The 17,465-nt window shown below is 46.1% G+C and overlaps 2 protein-coding genes across 2 annotated transcripts in view; one reads left to right on the forward strand and one right to left on the reverse strand.

Moving 5' to 3' along the window:
- MKS1 (MKS transition zone complex subunit 1) overlaps positions 1 to 2,068 on the reverse strand; it is a 79,883-nt gene extending 77,815 nt beyond the window's left edge. The window contains exons 1-2 of the mRNA XM_082247377.1: positions 1,964 to 2,068; positions 1,767 to 1,885 (exon numbers count right to left, since the gene is read on the reverse strand). Coding sequence (XP_082103503.1) covers positions 1,767 to 1,885; positions 1,964 to 2,040 — 196 coding nt within the window. The 5' untranslated portion in view covers positions 2,041 to 2,068. The remainder of the gene's footprint in view (positions 1 to 1,766; positions 1,886 to 1,963) is intronic.
- Positions 2,069 to 2,660: 592 nt separating this feature from the next.
- On the forward strand, positions 2,661 to 13,902 carry LOC309548003 (uncharacterized protein; the record flags this gene model as incomplete). Its single annotated transcript, XM_082247987.1, has 3 exons — positions 2,661 to 2,867; positions 2,958 to 3,059; positions 13,410 to 13,902. Exons 1-3 carry the CDS (start codon positions 2,665 to 2,667, stop codon positions 13,900 to 13,902), a joined length of 798 nt encoding a protein of 265 aa, XP_082104113.1. The 5' UTR covers positions 2,661 to 2,664.
- Between the last annotated feature and the right edge of the window lie 3,563 nt (positions 13,903 to 17,465).

Consider the following 17,465-nt stretch of genomic DNA (forward strand, 5'->3'; position numbering starts at 1 on the left):
GGATTTTTTTTTACCAAAAATAATGTAGCAGAATAAAAATGTACCTAAAATGATGAAAAAAAATGATTTTTTAAATTTTCTTTTTTGGGAATGTTATATAGCAGAATGTGAACATTGTTTTTTTCTTCAGAACTGTCGCTTTTTTTTGTTTATAGCGCAAAAAAAAAAAAAAAAAAAAAAAAAAATCGCAGAGGTGATTAAACACCACCAAAAGAAAGCTCTGTTTGTGGGGAAAAAGGACATCACTTTTATTTAGGTACAACATCGCACGACTGCACCACAATTGTCCGTTAAAGTAAGGGGGTAAATCCTTCCGGTCCAGAAGTGGTTAACCACTTGCCGACTGCCGCATGACTATATACGGCGGCAGTCAGCCCCTCACAGGCAAAGTGATGTATGGGTACGTCACTAGCCTGTGAGGCTCTAGGGAGCAGGTGCGCTCCCGCTCGCTCAAGGACCCCCCCGCGCGAGTGAGCGGCGGACCCGATGTCCGCTGCTCACTCGCGATCGTCGGTTACACCGGGAGAAAGGCAGGCGGCTAATGTAAACAAAGCCGCCTGTCATTCTCCCTGGTGTAACTGCAGAGATCATACGATCCTGCTATGTAGGACCGTAGATCTCTGCTGTTACATTACTAGCCCCTAGGGACACACTTAACCCCTCCCTCTCAAATAAAGTTAATCCCTTCCCTGCCAGTGTCATTTTTACAGTAACAGTGCATATGTATAGCACTGATTACTGTAGTAATGTCACTGGTAACCCCAAAAGTGTCAAAAATGTCAGTCAAGGGTCCGATCTGTCTGCCACAATGTCGCAGTCCCGCAAAAAAAAAAAAAAAAAAAATCGCAGATCGCCGCCATTACTTGTTAAAAAAAAAAATAAATAAAAATGACAAAAATCTTTCCCTTAGTTAGTAAACGCAATAACTTTTGCGCAAACCAATCAAAATACGCTTTTTGTGATTTTTTTTACCAAACATATGTAGCAGAAAACAAATTGGCCTAAAATGTTAAAAAATTTTGATTTTTACATTTTTTTGGGGGGGAATTTCATATAAAAAAAATGTGAAAAATATTGTTATTTTTGCAAAATTGTCGCTCTTTTTTTGTTTATAGCGAATGATCAAAAAAGGTGACCAAATACCACCAAAAGAAAGCTCTGTTTGTGGGAAAAAAGGACTTCAATTTCATTTGGGTACAGCGTCGCACGACCGCGCAATTGTCCTTTAAAGTCACGCAGTGCCGAATCGCAAAATAGGGCCTGGTCAGGAAGGGGGTAAAATCTTCCGGGGCTTAAGTGGTTAAGTCCCGGTTCACACTACCGCGACTTGTCAGGCGACTGGTCGGCCTGACAAGTCGCGGTCCATTCTGTGCTATGGGAACCGTTCTAATAGAAGCGACTCAAGTCGCTCCGACTTAGAAAATAGTTCCTGTACTACCTGGGGGCGACATCGGAGCGACTTGCATTGACTTCCATTATGTGAAGTCCGCGCAAGTCGCGCCGAAGTTGCGGTGCACGCGACTTCACAGGTTGCCCCTGAAGTCGGATCGCCATAGTGTGAACCGACACTAAGGGGGCAAATCCTTCCGGTCCAGAAGTGGTAAAAGAGAGGACAGGTCAGATCAGAATCACTACAGTCTACAGTGCACCTCACTGACAATTAACTCTTTAGTAATCCAGCCTCTTCCCATCTCCAGAAAAGAGAACCCCCCCCCCAACCAGTATGAATGAACAGGGAGGATGGGGAGTGCAGGACTAGGGATTACCAGTGCCGATGTTGGAGTTTAGTGTCCGCAGTGCGATGTCTCCTCTGCCCCCCTCCTCCTCCTCCTTCTGCACCCTTTGGACCAGGGCACTGACCGGGGTCACCCGCTGCAGTAGCACCCTGCGGATACACACACGTTATTTAGAGTTGAACAACTAAAAAAAAAGAAAAACATTCGCCCGGCTCATCACACGTTACCTGATGTTCAGGTTCTTCACCGGATCCCGGGATCTGTACACCACCTCCCCGGTGTCCTGATTCCACTCCTCCGCCATGACCAGGCCGCGCGTCCCGGTCTCCACGGTAACCTAGACGTGCGCGCTCACGAGAATGCGTGCAGAAGGCTGAGAGCAGTGCGCGGGAGTTAGAATGTGTGAGGCGCTGTACAGGGAGAGTGAGTGGCTTCCAGGAACACACAAAGCTTTGCCACTGTAAAGTGTATGACAAGGAAAACAAAGCCATGCAGTACATGTGTGCCATAGGGCACTTTGCCCAAGTTTTTCCTATGAAAATAGGCTCATTCACACCACATACCTCTGTGTCTGGGTGTTTAGGATTAGCTGGGTAGAGGAAGGTTGTACCAGGGGCGAACTGACAACTAATGGGCCCTGTGTCCCCACTCACTCCAAATCCCCACCTACAAATTGCAGCCTAACTAGACAGAGGGAGCTTATCTTGGCGTTTTTCAGGCGTTTTTATATGCGTTTTTGCAAGCGTTGTACAGGCGTTTTTATAGGCGTTTTTTACAGGCGTTTTTGTGTAGTGAGGTGACCAATGAAAAGCAGCGTGTTTTTTTTTTTTTACAACATTTGCAAAGGAACCTCCCAGGGAGCTCCTCCTCTGCATTTTGTGGTGTTCTTCGTGGTCTGTGTGAGTTTGTGAGCTCTGCTGCTTTTAAAATGGACAACAAATGCAAATTTCTGTTTTGTGCATCCGTTGCACTTCTGATGCTGGAGGAAGAGGAGGAAGCGAGGGATCGGCAATACTGGGTCCATCCTGTGATCGCTAATCGGCGACAGCGGGGCCAGTTCTGGGCAATGTATGATGACCTTCGTGTGCACGAGGAGAAATTCTTCCAATACACACGGATGTCAGTGAAAAGGTGTGTTCATCTCCTAATATCCTCACCAAGCTTGTACTATTATGTATGATAGATTATTTGCCCACTAACAATCAATATTATATTGTACAGTTTTGATGAGTTGCTGGAGTTACTCTCTGCACATCTTCAGCGACAAGACACTTATTTTCGGGACTGTATTCCACCTGTGGAAAGGCTGATCATTACACTGCGGTAAGCAACAACCCACGTCCTATCCTACTCCCCTCACAAACCCCATCTCCCTCACCCTACTCCCCTCACAAACACCATCTCCCTCGCCCTACTCCCCTCACAAATCCCATCTCCCTCACCCTACTCCCCTCACAAACCCCATCTCCCTCACCCTACTCCCCTCACAAACACCATCTCCCTCACCCTACTCCCCTCACAAACACCATCTCCCTCGCCCTACTCCCCTCACAAACACCATCTCCCTCACCCTACTCCCCTCACAAACACCATCTCCCTCACAAACACCATCTCCCTCACCCTACTCCCCTCACAAACCCCATCTCCCTCACCCTACTCCCCTCACAAACACCATCTCCCTCGCCCTACTCCCCTCACAAACACCATCTCCCTCGCCCTACTCCCCTCACAAACACCATCTCCCTCGCCCTACTCCCCTCACAAACACCATCTCCCTCGCCCTACTCCCCTCACAAACACCATCTCCCTCGCCCTACTCCCCTCACAAACCCCATCTCCCTCACCCTACTCCCCTCACAAACACCATCTCCCTCACCCTACTCCCCTCACAAACACCATCTCCCTCGCCCTACTCCCCTCACAAACACCATCTCCCTCGCCCTACTCCCCTCACAAACACCATCTCCCTCGCCCTACTCCCCTCACAAACACCATCTCCCTCGCCCTACTCCCCTCACAAACACCATCTCCCTCGCCCTACTCCCCTCACAAACACCATCTCCCTCGCCCTACTCCCCTCACAAACACCATCTCCCTCGCCCTACTCCCCTCACAAACACCATCTCCCTCGCCCTACTCCCCTCACAAACACCATCTCCCTCGCCCTACTCCCCTCACAAACACCATCTCCCTCGCCCTACTCCCCTCACAAACACCATCTCCCTCGCCCTACTCCCCTCACAAACACCATCTCCCTCGCCCTACTCCCCTCACAAACACCATCTCCCTCGCCCTACTCCCCTCACAAACACCATCTCCCTCGCCCTACTCCCCTCACAAACACCATCTCCCTCGCCCTACTCCCCTCACAAACCCCATCTCCCTCGCCCTACTCCCCTCACAAACCCCATCTCCCTCGCCCTACTCCCCTCACAAACACCATCTCCCTCGCCCTACTCCCCTCACAAACACCATCTCCCTCGCCCTACTCCCCTCACAAACACCATCTCCCTCACCCTACTCCCCTCACAAACACCATCTCCCTCACCCTACTCCCCTCACAAACACCATCTCCCTCACCCTACTCCCCTCACAAACACCATCTCCCTCACCCTACTCCCCTCACAAACACCTCCCTTCCCCTCATGTACACCCGCAAGAGGGTCGCTGGTTCCAATCCCAACCACGACACTACCTGCCTGGAGTTTGCATGTTCTCCCTGTGCCTGCGTGGGTTTCCTCCCACACTCCAAAGACATGCTGGTAGGTTAATTGGATCCTGTATAAAAAAAATTGGCCCTACTGTGTATGCATGTGAGTTAGGCCCCTTTCACACTATCTGGCACGGATTCCGTTTTTCTCAGCGGGGGGATCGAGCCGCCGATCCCCTGCTGAGCAGGAGGATGACAGCTGTGTGTCCACGCTGTGTGCAGAGACACAGCTGTCAGTTCCCCATGCATCTCTATGGGGGAATCTGATGGGAACGGAACGTTGGTCCGTTCTCATGCGATCCCATCCGATCCGCTGGACAGATGGAAAATAGGGTTTCCATCCGTCCAGATTTGACGGATCCGATGCCCCATAGGAATGCATGGGGGGAACGTTCAGATCCGCCAAAAAAACGGACAGGCGGATCTGAACGGTCCGCCTGTGTGAAAGGGGCCTTGGGGACCTTAGATTGTAAGCTCCTTGAGGGCAGGGACTGATGTGAATGTACAATGTATATGTAAAGCTCTGTGTAAATTGACAGCGCTATATAAGTAACTGAAATAAATAAATACATCCCATCTTCTACCGCCAACCTCCTCCCCCCTGTCCTCTACCCCAGGGATTGTTGAACCAGTGGCCCTGCAGCTGTTGCAGAACTACAAGTCCCATTAACCATTGCAAGCTGCCGACAGTTACAAGCATGAGACTCCCAGAAGCATGATGTGATTTGTAGTCCCACAACAGATGGAGGGCCACAGGTTGAGCATCCATGCTCTACCCCCTATGAATAAGAGACACAAACACAGCATTTGTACTTTTTTTTTTATTTTTTTCAACATGCTTATAAACATTGCATAGAACTTTATGCTTATTTTACCACTTACCGCAAAGTGACGTAGGGCTACGTCGGCAAACTTTGCGCTAGTATACTGGGATGATGCCTCTAGCTAGAGACATCATCCCGGTACCGTGGTTTAGAGCCGACGGTCGGCTTTCCGTCAGTGACGACCAATGCGTCTCGGGAGCTGCTCGATCGTTTCCCGGGTGAGCGGGAAGGGACGTCCCCTCCCGCCGCCTTCCATGACTTTGCTCGGGGCTCCCATCCCACCGGGAGCCCCAAGCACCCAGCCGGCACGTCCGCCGGCTGGATGGAGTCCCGATCAAAGCCGGAAACGGCTTCGATCGGGTCTCCGATGACGTAACCCGGAGGCAGCGTCCATGACGTCACTTCCAGGTTACTGTGCTGCAAAAGGCGGCAAATTTTAAAAACGGCTGTATGCAAAAATGCCGTTTTCGGCGTTTTGCATACATGGAAGTGTAGTGGAGGGGTCTAGGGTCTTTTAGACCCTCGATCCCTCCATAAAGAGTACCTGTCACTGAATATTGGTGTCACAAGGGATGTTTACATTGCTTGTGACAGCAATAAAAGTGATCAGATTTTTTTTTTTTTTTTTTTTTTTTTAAAACCTGTAATAAAGTTTAAAAAAATAAAATAGGAAAAAAAAAAATTTTAGCCGCCCCCGTCACCGTTAGCTCGTGCACAAAAAAAAACATATACGGAAGTCGAGCCGCGAATGAAATCGCTGTTCAAAACACACATGTGAGCTATCGCCGCGATCGCCAGAGCGTGGGCAATAATTTAAAAAAAAAAGCTACACTCTAACTCTAAACTGGTAACCGTTAAAAAAAATTTAAAGCGTCGCCTATTGAGATCTCTATTGAACGTAGTTAGTTGCCATCCCACAGGGGGGCGTAATTTTAAACCATAACATGTTGGGTATCTTTTTACTTGGCGTGACATCATCTTTCACAATATACAAAAAAAATGGGCTAACTTTACTGTTTAGTATTTTTTAAATGCAGTGAAACGTGATTTTTCAAAAATTTTCCAAAAAAATGGCGTTTTAAAGACCGCTGCGCAAATACCGCCTGACAAAAAATATTGCAATGACTGACATTTTATTCTCCAGAGTCTTTGCTAAAAAATATATATAATGTTTGGGGGTTCTAAGTAGTTTTCTAGGAAAAAATACTGGTTTTAACTTGTAAACAAAAAGTGTCCGAAATAGGGCTGGGGCTTAAGTGGTTAACACCAAAATGGGGAAGACAGGAGAGTGTCTTGAAAATGGCAGAGTAAGACAAAGTGGTTCATGCCAGGCAGGCTTCAAAATTCACGGCCAATCACCTGTAAAATTGACAGGCAGACCTGATTGGTCTGATCATATGTCAGAGGTCATAGGAAAATGGGCAGACAGGTACAACAGTAACTAGAATACCAATGCACAACGTACTGTGAAAAAAAAAAAACAGAGAGTTGCAAAACTGCAGCAGAAGAAAACGTCAGGTACCACCTCATGTCAGCTGAAGATAAAATCACACAGGCGCACCAATATGCTGCTGCCTTCAGTGGTGCTAGTTTCACACTGGTGTGAGAAGTAAGATTCTGTGATTAACATTGTTGTGCAGATCACTTGCAATGACTGTGCAATTTTATTTCATCCTTCCATATTGCATGGCTGAGATCGCATTTCTCTCCAAAAGGGTGAAGGAGCATTTTTGTAGTTTGCACTGGAATCAGATCCCATGTGATCCAATTCATGCACCATTTCACAGTGCTCCTTGAAATCTGCGAATCGCTGGTGGTGTGAATAGAAAGTTAATTACACCCCCTAATTGGTTCGCAGATGGCAGTTCCGACCGTTAAATAGCGCATGAATTGGATCACATGCAATCCGGTTACAGTGCAAACTTAATAAAAGAGTCCTGCAGCATTTTGTTGTGAATTCGATGCAATTTCAGACATACAATTTAGGCCCCTTTCACACGAGTGATCCGATCAGATCCGCCTGTCAGTTTTTTAGGCGGATCTCATCAGATCCGCCGGTCAGTTTTTTAGGCTGATCTGATCAGATAATATAGAGAAAGTGATGCGCCAGATAAATGTGCAAAATTATTATAAATCAGGCAATATACGTGCACATATAATAAAGAAAAAAGTGTCCATCAAAAAGTCCATATACTGAACAGTGCTCGGTGTCCACAGTGTAGAAAGAAACCAATAGTCACATAGGATATCTCAAACACTGTGTAAAAAATCCCGTCACCAAGAGAATTGGCCTCTCACCTTAGCACAGGACCCAAACGGGTCAGCATCAGCTTAAGATCCAAATATGCAGGCCCGGGGGAGCTCTGTCCAGCTTCTTATCTCCGGATACAGGACATATAATGTGTATGGGGAAATAAAGAACAGATCTAGTGCTCTCTGCTTTAGGATGTCATAACTTTTATTAACCACTTTACCACCGGAGGATTTTGCTGTCTTACGTCCAGGCCACTTTTTGCGATTCGGCGCTGTGCGAATTTAACTGACAATTGCGCGGTCGTGCAACGCCGTTTTCAAACAAAATTTACATCCTTTTTTTCCCACAAACAGCTTTCTTTTGGTGGTATTTGATCACCAGTGCGCTTTTTACTTTTTGCGCTATAAACAAAAAAAGAGCGTTTATTTTGAAAAAATAACAATATTTTTAACATTTTTTTATATGAAATTCCCCCCAAAAAAATGTAAAAATCTAATTTTTTTAAAATTTTTGGCCAATTTGTTTTCTGCTACCTATGTTTGGTAAAAAAAAATCACGATAAGCGTATTTTGATTGGTTTGCGCAAAAGTTATTGCGTTTACTAACTACGGGAAAGATTTCTGTCATTTTTGGTGTTTTTTTTTTTTTTTAACGCGTAATGGCGGTGATCTGCGATTTTTTTTTTTTGCGGGACTGCGACATTGCGGTCAGATGTCCGCAACAGATCGGACCCTTGACTGACATTTTTGACACTTTTGGGGGTACCAGTGACATTACTGCAGTAATCAGTGCTATACATATGCACTGTTACTGTAAAAATGACACTGGCAGTGAAGGGGTTAATTTTATTGGAGAGGGAGGGGTTAATGTATGCCTGGTGCTTACTGACGTGTGGGGGGGAAGGTGACTGAGTGACAGAAGGACAGATCGGATGTTCAGCTATGCTGAACACTCCGATCTGTCAGTCCCTGTCACTTAGGAGATCCGCCCGCTCTGTTTACACAGGCGGGCGGATCTCCTCACTCGATTCCCCGACGATCGGGGCAGAGCAGCGGCGATCGCCGCCGCTCCTCCCCTAGCCCGACTACCGCTGTGAATGAAAACAGCGGGAGCGCGCCGCCTACAGGGGGAGGAGTCCAGCGACGTAGGTCTACGTCGCTGGACGGGAACGAGCCACTTTGCCGCAGTACGCTCCATGTGAGCGGTCGGCAAGTGGTTAAGTGAAGTGAATGGTACTCACATTTACAGGCACTCTGCAGTGCCTGCTTGTATGGCAAATAAGGCAGATATCAATCCCGGAAGAGACGTCGCCGTCAGGCACGCAGGCTCCGTCCCCTATACGCGTTACGTCAGAGCTTTTAATCTCGCATCGACTTCTTCGGTAGGGGTGGAGTCTGTGTGTCAAGCCTTTCATTATATTGGCCCGGTCAGAGGTGGATTGGATGACCATTACTATGCCCGCCCCCCTATCTCGCAAGCCTACGGGACACCGGTGTTCAGTGAGAATTACCTACCCGTGAGAAAAACCTACCCTTGTCACTTCCGGTTGCACGGCACTGTGTGTAATGCGGCGTTTACATTAAAACAGCTGTGCTGCAATACGAGTCATCTCCACTCCTGTCCCTGTCACTTCCCTCATCTTGGCTAGTAAATATAAAAGCGGCGGCGGGTGTATGAAAAGATAAATCACGGAGCCGCCAGCCGCTTTTATATTTACTAGCGGAGATGAGGGAAGTCACAGGGACAGGAGCGGAGATGACTCCTATTGCAGCCGAGATGTTTTAATGTCACCGCCGCGTGGGTAGGTTTTTTTCACGGAACAGTCATAATTTCATACTAGTGTGCATGCGCACTAGTCAGCTACTCAACTCTTCCATTGCGTATCCGGGGCTGTGAGCATGCGCACTGCTGCGCTGCTCAGCTGTTCCTGGCAGGAAGTGAGGAGGGTAGGCTTTTCTTACGGGGTAGGTAATTCTCACGTTACACCGGAACCACAGATTCCTATTCGGATCTGCAGTGTCACCATATCTATGAGGCTAATAAGGGCCAGAATACTAGGCTGGGCATTATGTCGGTATCCATACTATAATTGCTCACAGATAAAGCACACGGAGACCGCGCACCTGAGCTGACATCCCTCCGGTATCCAATATTCCATGCCATTATATTATTAAAAACATAAATATAGCACATCATAAAAATATATTAAATAGGTACACCTGCCATAAATACATTATAATCGAATATATTAAAATACACATATAATTTGCAGGATTACATTACATATTACATTAAGGTCAAATATATTAAAATGCTTTTTATCAGGATTTTATGCTTGTGGTAAATGTGAAGTATGCCGTCAAACTAAGAACAATCTTAAGAAAAAGAAAACTTTTAGATCCAACAGTACTGGCAAAGAATATCAAATCAGGGATCTGATTACCTGCTCTACTGTAGGAGTTGTCTATATGATAGAATGTGGTTGCGGGCTCCAATATGTGGGCCGTACCTCCAGACCCCTAAATGTGAGAATAGATGAGCATATAAAAAACATTAAAAAAGGTGAGGTCTCACATAACGTCTCAAGACATTTTAGGGAAGTACACGATAAGAAACCCAATTCTCTGCTGTTCTGGGGTATAGAACATGTTCAGAACCACTGGAGAGGGGGCAACTACATCCGTCAAGAGGGAGTCTTTCTGGGTATATGAGGCCAAGGTTTTGGCACCCAGATGCCTATATATAGATTTTGACCTTAACTGTTTCATTAGTGATAGATAACACACTGTTTTTAGATATTTATGGCAGGATTTTATATAGGGTTGACATTTGGGGCATACATTTTTTTTTTATATTTTTAAATCTTTATAACATTTTATATAGCCCTTTAAATTAAATTATGTAAGCATTTTAATATATTTGACCTTAATGTAATATGTAATGTAATCCTGTAAATTATATGTGTATTTTAATATATTCGATTATAATGTATTTATGGCAGGTGTACCTATTTAATATATTTTTATGATGTTCTATATTTATGTTTTTAATAATATAATGGCATGGAATATTGGATACCGGAGGGATGTCGGCTCAGGTGCGCGGTCTCCGTGTGCTTTATCTGTGAGCAATTCTAATATGGATACCGACATAATGCCCAGCCTAGTATTCTGGCCCTTATTAGCCTCATAGATATGGTGACACTGCAGATCCGAATAGGAATCTGTGGTTCCGGTGTCCCATAGACTTGTGATTTAGGGGGGCGGGCATAGTAATGGTCATCCAATCCACCTCTGACCGGGCCGATATAATGAAAGGCTTGACATGCAGACTCCACCCCTACCAAAGAAGTCGATGCAAGATTGAAGCTCTGACGTAACGCGTATAGGGGGCGGAACCTGCGTGCCTGACGCCGACGTCTCTTCTGGGATTGATATCTGCCTTATTTGCCATACAAGCAGGCACTGCGGAGTGACTGTAAATGTGAGTACCATTCACTTCACTTAATAAAAGTTATGACATCCTAAAGCAGAGAGCACTAGATCTGTTCTTTATTTCCCCAAACACATTATATGTCCTGTATCCGGAGATAAGAAGCTGGACAGAGCTCCCCCGGTCCTGCATATTTGGATCTTAAGCTGATGCTGACCCATTTGGGTCCTGTGCTAAGGTGAGAGGCCAATTCTCTTGGTGACGGGATTTTTCACACAGAGGCGTTTGAGATATCCTATGTGACTATTGGTTTCTTTCTACACTGTGGACACCGAGCACTGTTCAGTATATGGACTTTTTGATGGACACTTTTTTCTGTATTATATGTGCACGTATATTGCCTGATTTATAATCATTTTGCACATTTATCTGGTGCATCACTTTCTTTATATTATTGATTGCTTTGATTGTGAGGTGTGGACACGATTCAGTGTATGCTGCCGGTCTATATATATATATATATATATATATATATATATATATATATATATATATATATATATATATATATATCTCAATTATTTTTTTTTTTGCACTTTATGATTTGTCTGTGACACTGGAGTTTTTTTGATATATTATATTCACTGAGTCTTTTTGGTTTGCGCTGATAGCTTTTTGTTTTATATTAGGATCTGATCAGATCCCCCATGCATCCCTATGAGGCAGCGGATGTCAGCGGAGAAATGTCCGCTGCCATCTGCATCCGATCCTGTCCACGCAATCCGGACGGATGCTGTCCAGGGGATTGGATGAGAGCGGACAGGCGGTCCGCTCTCATCTGATTCCCCCATAGAGATGCATGCGGCTCTGACATCTCTCTCTCTGCGCACAGAGCGAAGAGGGAGATGTCCCCTGCCTGCTCAGTGGGGATCTGTGTTTACGATCCCCTGCTGAGCAGCATGGAATCCGCCTACGGAGGAAAGCAGCACGGATCTACCTATGCCTACGTGTGAAAGAGCCCTAGAATGATGAAATAAAATTGCACAGACATCGCAGGTGATCTGCACAGCAATGTGTTGCTATGCAACACATTACTGTGCAACACATTGCACACTAGTTCAATAATTGTTGCATTGCACTAGTGTGAACAGGCACTCTTTCTGACCATGTCCATCAATTTGGCAACCATTGCCTTTGGTTAGCAAAACAGTTTAAAAAAGTGTAAAAAAGGAACTAAAAGTCACAAATTTTGATAAGTTTATAGATGGGGAGCTTGGGCGGCAAGGCTCAATCATTGCTCCTTGGGAAGTACTTGTTGAGGGAGAAGGACTTGAGGATGTGGTAGCTGGAGTGTAAAGTTGTGCAGAGTGAAGCATTGTTGGTTGGGAAGAATGCATGGAAGGAGGAGGATGAAATGAGTGCGTGGGAGTTGATGATTGAGTGTAGTTCAAGGAGTTTGAAGGTTGAGTGGAATGCATTGTGTAGTGTTGGAAGGAATGAAGGCCAGTTGGAGGTTGGAGGGAATCTATTGAAGATGATGGCATTGTATTAGATGCAGATTGTGGTTGGTAGTATGTGGATGGAGCAGAGGGATGAGAGTTGGTTCGGTAATGGCGGAAATCTGAGTAGGGAGGTGGTAGTGTTGGCGGTGGTGGTGCTGGTGTGTATATGGATGGTGCATGGTGGTAAGAAGGAGGTTGATATGGAAGACATATGTTGTATGCAGGTGTTGAAGATGGACAGGGTGGGTTTTGGGAGTCCTCATCTGTGGGAATAAAAGAGGAAATGCAATCAAAGATTGCCTTTCTCATGGCTATCTGGCGAGATTCAGGAACTTTGTCCACAAAAGGTTGCAGGCTCTTTAAGAACATAGCAGTTGGTTTTTCATCTTTTCTTTGTGAAAATTTGGACATCATGTCGACTATTTTATTGTATCTTTCGTTCCTTCCTCTAGGGGCCCTTGATGAGGATCACTGCAGTGGAGCAGCAGGGGGGCTAACCAATTCTGAACTGGCAGATGATCTGCTATTATCTAGCATATTATTTGGTCTTGATACATCAGGAAATGGTATGTCTGGTATTGGCATGTCCGGTATTGGCATGTCAGGCATTTCCTGGCTGTCTTCTGCTGCATAAAGATCTTCGTGTTCCTCATCTTCTTCACCCGCTGGAGTGTTCCAGGAACTTTGGGTACTGAAAAAATAAATAAACATGCTCTAGAATGTCTGCATACTTCATATGTAACTTTCAAAGGAACATGACCTACCTGCTCATTTGTAATGAAGGCCTCAGAAAATCCAAATCTTTGGCATGTATATATTCCCACTCCGAAATTCACATATTTGTTGCCTGTAACGTGTGTATGCGTCCTTCAAGCTCTTCCATTTTTTTTTTTCAATAGAAAAACTGTAAAAAAGAAAATACTTATGTAATTTTTTTTTTTTTATCTACAGGTACTTAGCAACTGGTCAATCCCTGGCCAGGTTACACTTCGCATTTATGATTGGAAAATCCACAGCTAGCTACATTATACGGGACACTTGTGCCAAAATCTGGGATGTCTTACATGATGTGGAGATGGCCCAACCTAAGGAGGACGAATGGCTCTCTATTTCTAAAGTCTTTTGGGAAAGATGCAATTTCCCAAACTGTGTAGGAGCTATAGATGGGAAGCATATACGAGTAATAAAACCAGTTGACAGTGGCACAAAATATTTCTCTTTTGTGCTATTGGCGGTCGTGGATGCCAATTATTGCTTCCGCTACATTGATATTGGCTCTTACGGGAGTAGTTCGGACTCCAGCCTCTTTGCGCATTCTACTTTTGGCCAGATGCTGCATAACAATGACCTAGACCTACCTGATAACAATCCACTACCGGGAACCAATGGTCCCCCTATGTGTTTGTTGGGGATGAAGCATTTGCGCTTTCAGAACACCTTCTAAGGCCATACTCAAGCCGAAACCTTAATGTGGAGAAGAGGGTGTTCAACTACAGGCTCACCAGAGCAAGGAGAGTGGTTGAGTGTGCTTTTGGCCTGCTATCAAACAAATGGCGATTTTTGCACAGCGTCATAAATCTAAACATGCAAAACGCCATATGCGCAGTTAAGGCAGCGTGCATCTTACATAATTTTGTAAGGGAGCGGGATGGCGTGTGCTTCGAAGATGCTTTAATGCACACAATGCAGAGGGCACAATGGAGCGGGAGTCGTGGGAACACAACTGGTGCATATGTCCGAGATTCCTTCACCAACTTCTTCATGAACACAGGACAGGTTCCATGGCAACTGGAAGCCATTGAAAATTATTAATGACAATTGCTAAGTGACAATAAACTGTAATATAACATTCTGTATTGGTGTGCATTAAATAATTTTAAAGGTATCATTGTATAGGGTACAAAAACAACCGAAATTTGCGCAATTGGATGCATCCATAGAGGATCAGGAGCAACAAAACGCCTGTACAACGCTCTATACCACTTTGCATTGATGTCTATGGGACAAAACGCTTGTAATCTGCCCAAAAAGAAGCTCATGTACTTTTTTGAGCGTTGGGCGTTTTGCTCAGGGTGTCTGAACGCTCAGATGTGAACAGGGGCCATTGCAATGAATAGGATTTGTCTTGTTGGGCGTTTTGAGAGCTGATCATAGAGCAGAAAAATGCTCCAAAAACGCCCCAAAACACCTACATGTGAACTTCGCCTTAAATATCTACTGCAGCATAGCCTGCATGGAAATTCCTGGCTTCTTTCTGTAGAAGCCACTGGGCACTTCCAGGTTTAATGATGGCTGCCTGCTGGTAAAGATGCCCAATGACTGAGAGATTATTTGCCTTGTGTAGAGAGGGGGGATGGGTGAGGGGGCGTGAGAGATGGGGGTTAGGGGGGTGAGAAAGAGAGGAGAGTAAGGGGGTGAGGGAGAGAGGGGGGTGGTAGAGAGGGAGTGAGAGGGGTACAAGAGAAAGGGGGTGAGAGAGAAAGAGGGGTTGAAAGAGAGAGAGGGTGAGAGAGGGCGGAGGAGAGAGAAGAAGAGAGATGGAGAGAGGGAGTGGGTGATAGGAGAGAGAGGGAGTGGGTGATAGGAGAGAGAGGGAAGGGGTGATAGGAGAGAGAGAGGGAATGAGACAGAGGGGGGCTCCCCTATCCCCCCATACTAAACCAGGAGACCCCCAAAAAAACAAATACAACCGTTTAATGTTCTATAGCTTTCCGATGCCTGTAAGGTTCCCAGATCCTTTTAACAGGATTCCCTGATCACTACATTAGCTGTGGTAAAGGAGTCAGTGTCTTGTCATATCATATCCTCTAATTTATTTGTATTTATTTCAGGTACTTCTATAGCGCTGTCAATTTACGCAGTGCTTTACATATACATTGTACATTCACATCAGTCCCTGCCCTCAAGGAGCTTACAATCTAAGGTCCCTAACTCACATACATAGTAGGGCCATTTTTTTGTTTTTATACAGGATCCAATTAACCTACCAGCATGTCTTTGGAGTGTGGGAGGAAACCGGAGTACCCGGAGGAAACCCACGCAGGCACAGGGAGAACATGCAAACTCCAGGCAGGTAGTGTCGTGGTTGGGATTCGAACCAGCAACCCTCTTGCTGCTAGGTGAAAGTGCTAACCACTACACCACTGTGCCGCCCAGGCATCTAATATCACTGACTCCCCTCACCTTCCCACCAGGTCCTGCTCGGAGCCACATTCCTTTCTAGAAAATGTGTCAGGCAGACACATTATTTAAATGGACCTAAACAATATTGGCCCTGGGCCCTCAGGCACTGCCCGAGAGCCCGAATGGTCAGTGCACACACCATGGATGAGATGAGATTTAAACTCTCCATGGGCCGGGAAGGGCGGGCTGGCTGGCTATACTCAAGTTGATCCATCCATCAAGTTGGGTACAATCAATCAGCATGTTGTATTTTTACGTGCGATTATTGCCAGCAGATGTAGCTACTAGCAGTAATCATTGTGATCTCCCACGGCACCCGTAGCCTCCCTCCCCCGTCCCGGGAGAACACATTTTCTCGGTGGGCTCAATTCCCCCAACCACAGATGAGATGAGATTTAAACTATCCATGGGCAGGGCAGGGCAGGCTGGCTATACTCAAGTCAATCAATCGACTTGGATACAATCAATCAGCATGTTGTATTTTTTACATGCAATTATTGCCAGCAGATGTAGCTGCTAGCCAAAATCACTGTGATCTCCCACAGCCCCTGTAAATATCTACAGCAGCATAGCCTGCATGGAAGTTCCTGGCTTCTTTCTGTAGAAGCCACTGGTCACTTCCAGGTTTAAGGATGGCTGCCTGTTGGTAAAGATGCCCAATGACTGAGAGATTAATTGCCTTGTGTAGAGAGGTGGGGATGGGTGAGAGAGAGTGAGGGGGCGTGAGAGAGGGGGGTGAGAAAGAGAGGGGAGTAAGAGGGTGAGGTGGTGAGAGTGAGAGGGGTACAAGGGAAAGGGGGTGAGAGATGTTGGAGAGAAATAGAGGGGTTGAAAGAGAAAGTGAGAGAGGGCAGAGAGAGAAGAAGAGAGATATAGAAGGAGAGAGAGGAGGAGAGAGGGAGGGGGTGATAGAGGGAGAGAGAGAAGGGAATGAGACAGAGCGGGGTGAGAAAGAGAAGGGGGCGCCCCTATCCCCCCCATACTAGACCAGGAGACCCCCATAAAACAAATACAACCGTTTAATGTTCTATTGCTTTCAGATGCCTGTAAGGTTCCCAGATCCTTTTAACAGGATTCCCTGATCACTACATTAGCTGTGGTAAAGGAATCAGTGTCTTGTCATATCATCTAATATCACTGACTCCCCTCACCTTCCCACCAGATCCCACTCGGAGCCACATTCCTTTCTAGAAAATTTGTCAGGCAGACACATTATTTAAATGGACCTAAATATACTGACACTCGGGCCTTCGGGCAGTGCCCGAGAGCCCGAATGGTCAGTCCACGCCTGGATGAGATGTGATAAGATGAGATCAGGGGCAGACTGACAACTCATGGGGCCCCAGGTAATCAGAGATCATCGGCCCCCTGTGTCCCCACTAAAGCCCCACCTACAAATTGCAGCTCAACTGCACAGAGGGAGCTTTTAAATATCTACCGCAGCATAGCCTGCATGGAAGTTCCTGGCTTCTTTCTGTAGAAGCCACTGGGCACTTCCAGGATACCTGCCTGCTGGTAAAGATGCCCAATGACAGAGATTAATTGCCTTGTGTAGAGAGGGGGGATAGGTGAGAGAGAGTGAGGGGGCGTAAGAGAGGGGGGTGAGAAAGAGAGGGGAGTGAGGGGGATGGAAGAAAGAGGGGGTGAGAGGGGTACAAGATAAAGGGGGTGAGAGAGATGTGGGAGAGAAATAGAGGGGTTAAAAGACAAAGAGGGTGGGAGAGAGAGGGCGGAGGAGAGAGATATAGAAGGAGAGAGGGAGGGGGAGAGAGAGGGAGTGGGTGATAGGAAAAAGAGAGGGAAGGGGTGATAGGTCCCCCATCA

Source organism: Pelophylax lessonae (assembly GCF_965119305.1).
Source record: "Pelophylax lessonae genome assembly, chromosome: 2".
Lineage (NCBI taxonomy): Eukaryota > Metazoa > Chordata > Amphibia > Anura > Ranidae > Pelophylax > Pelophylax lessonae.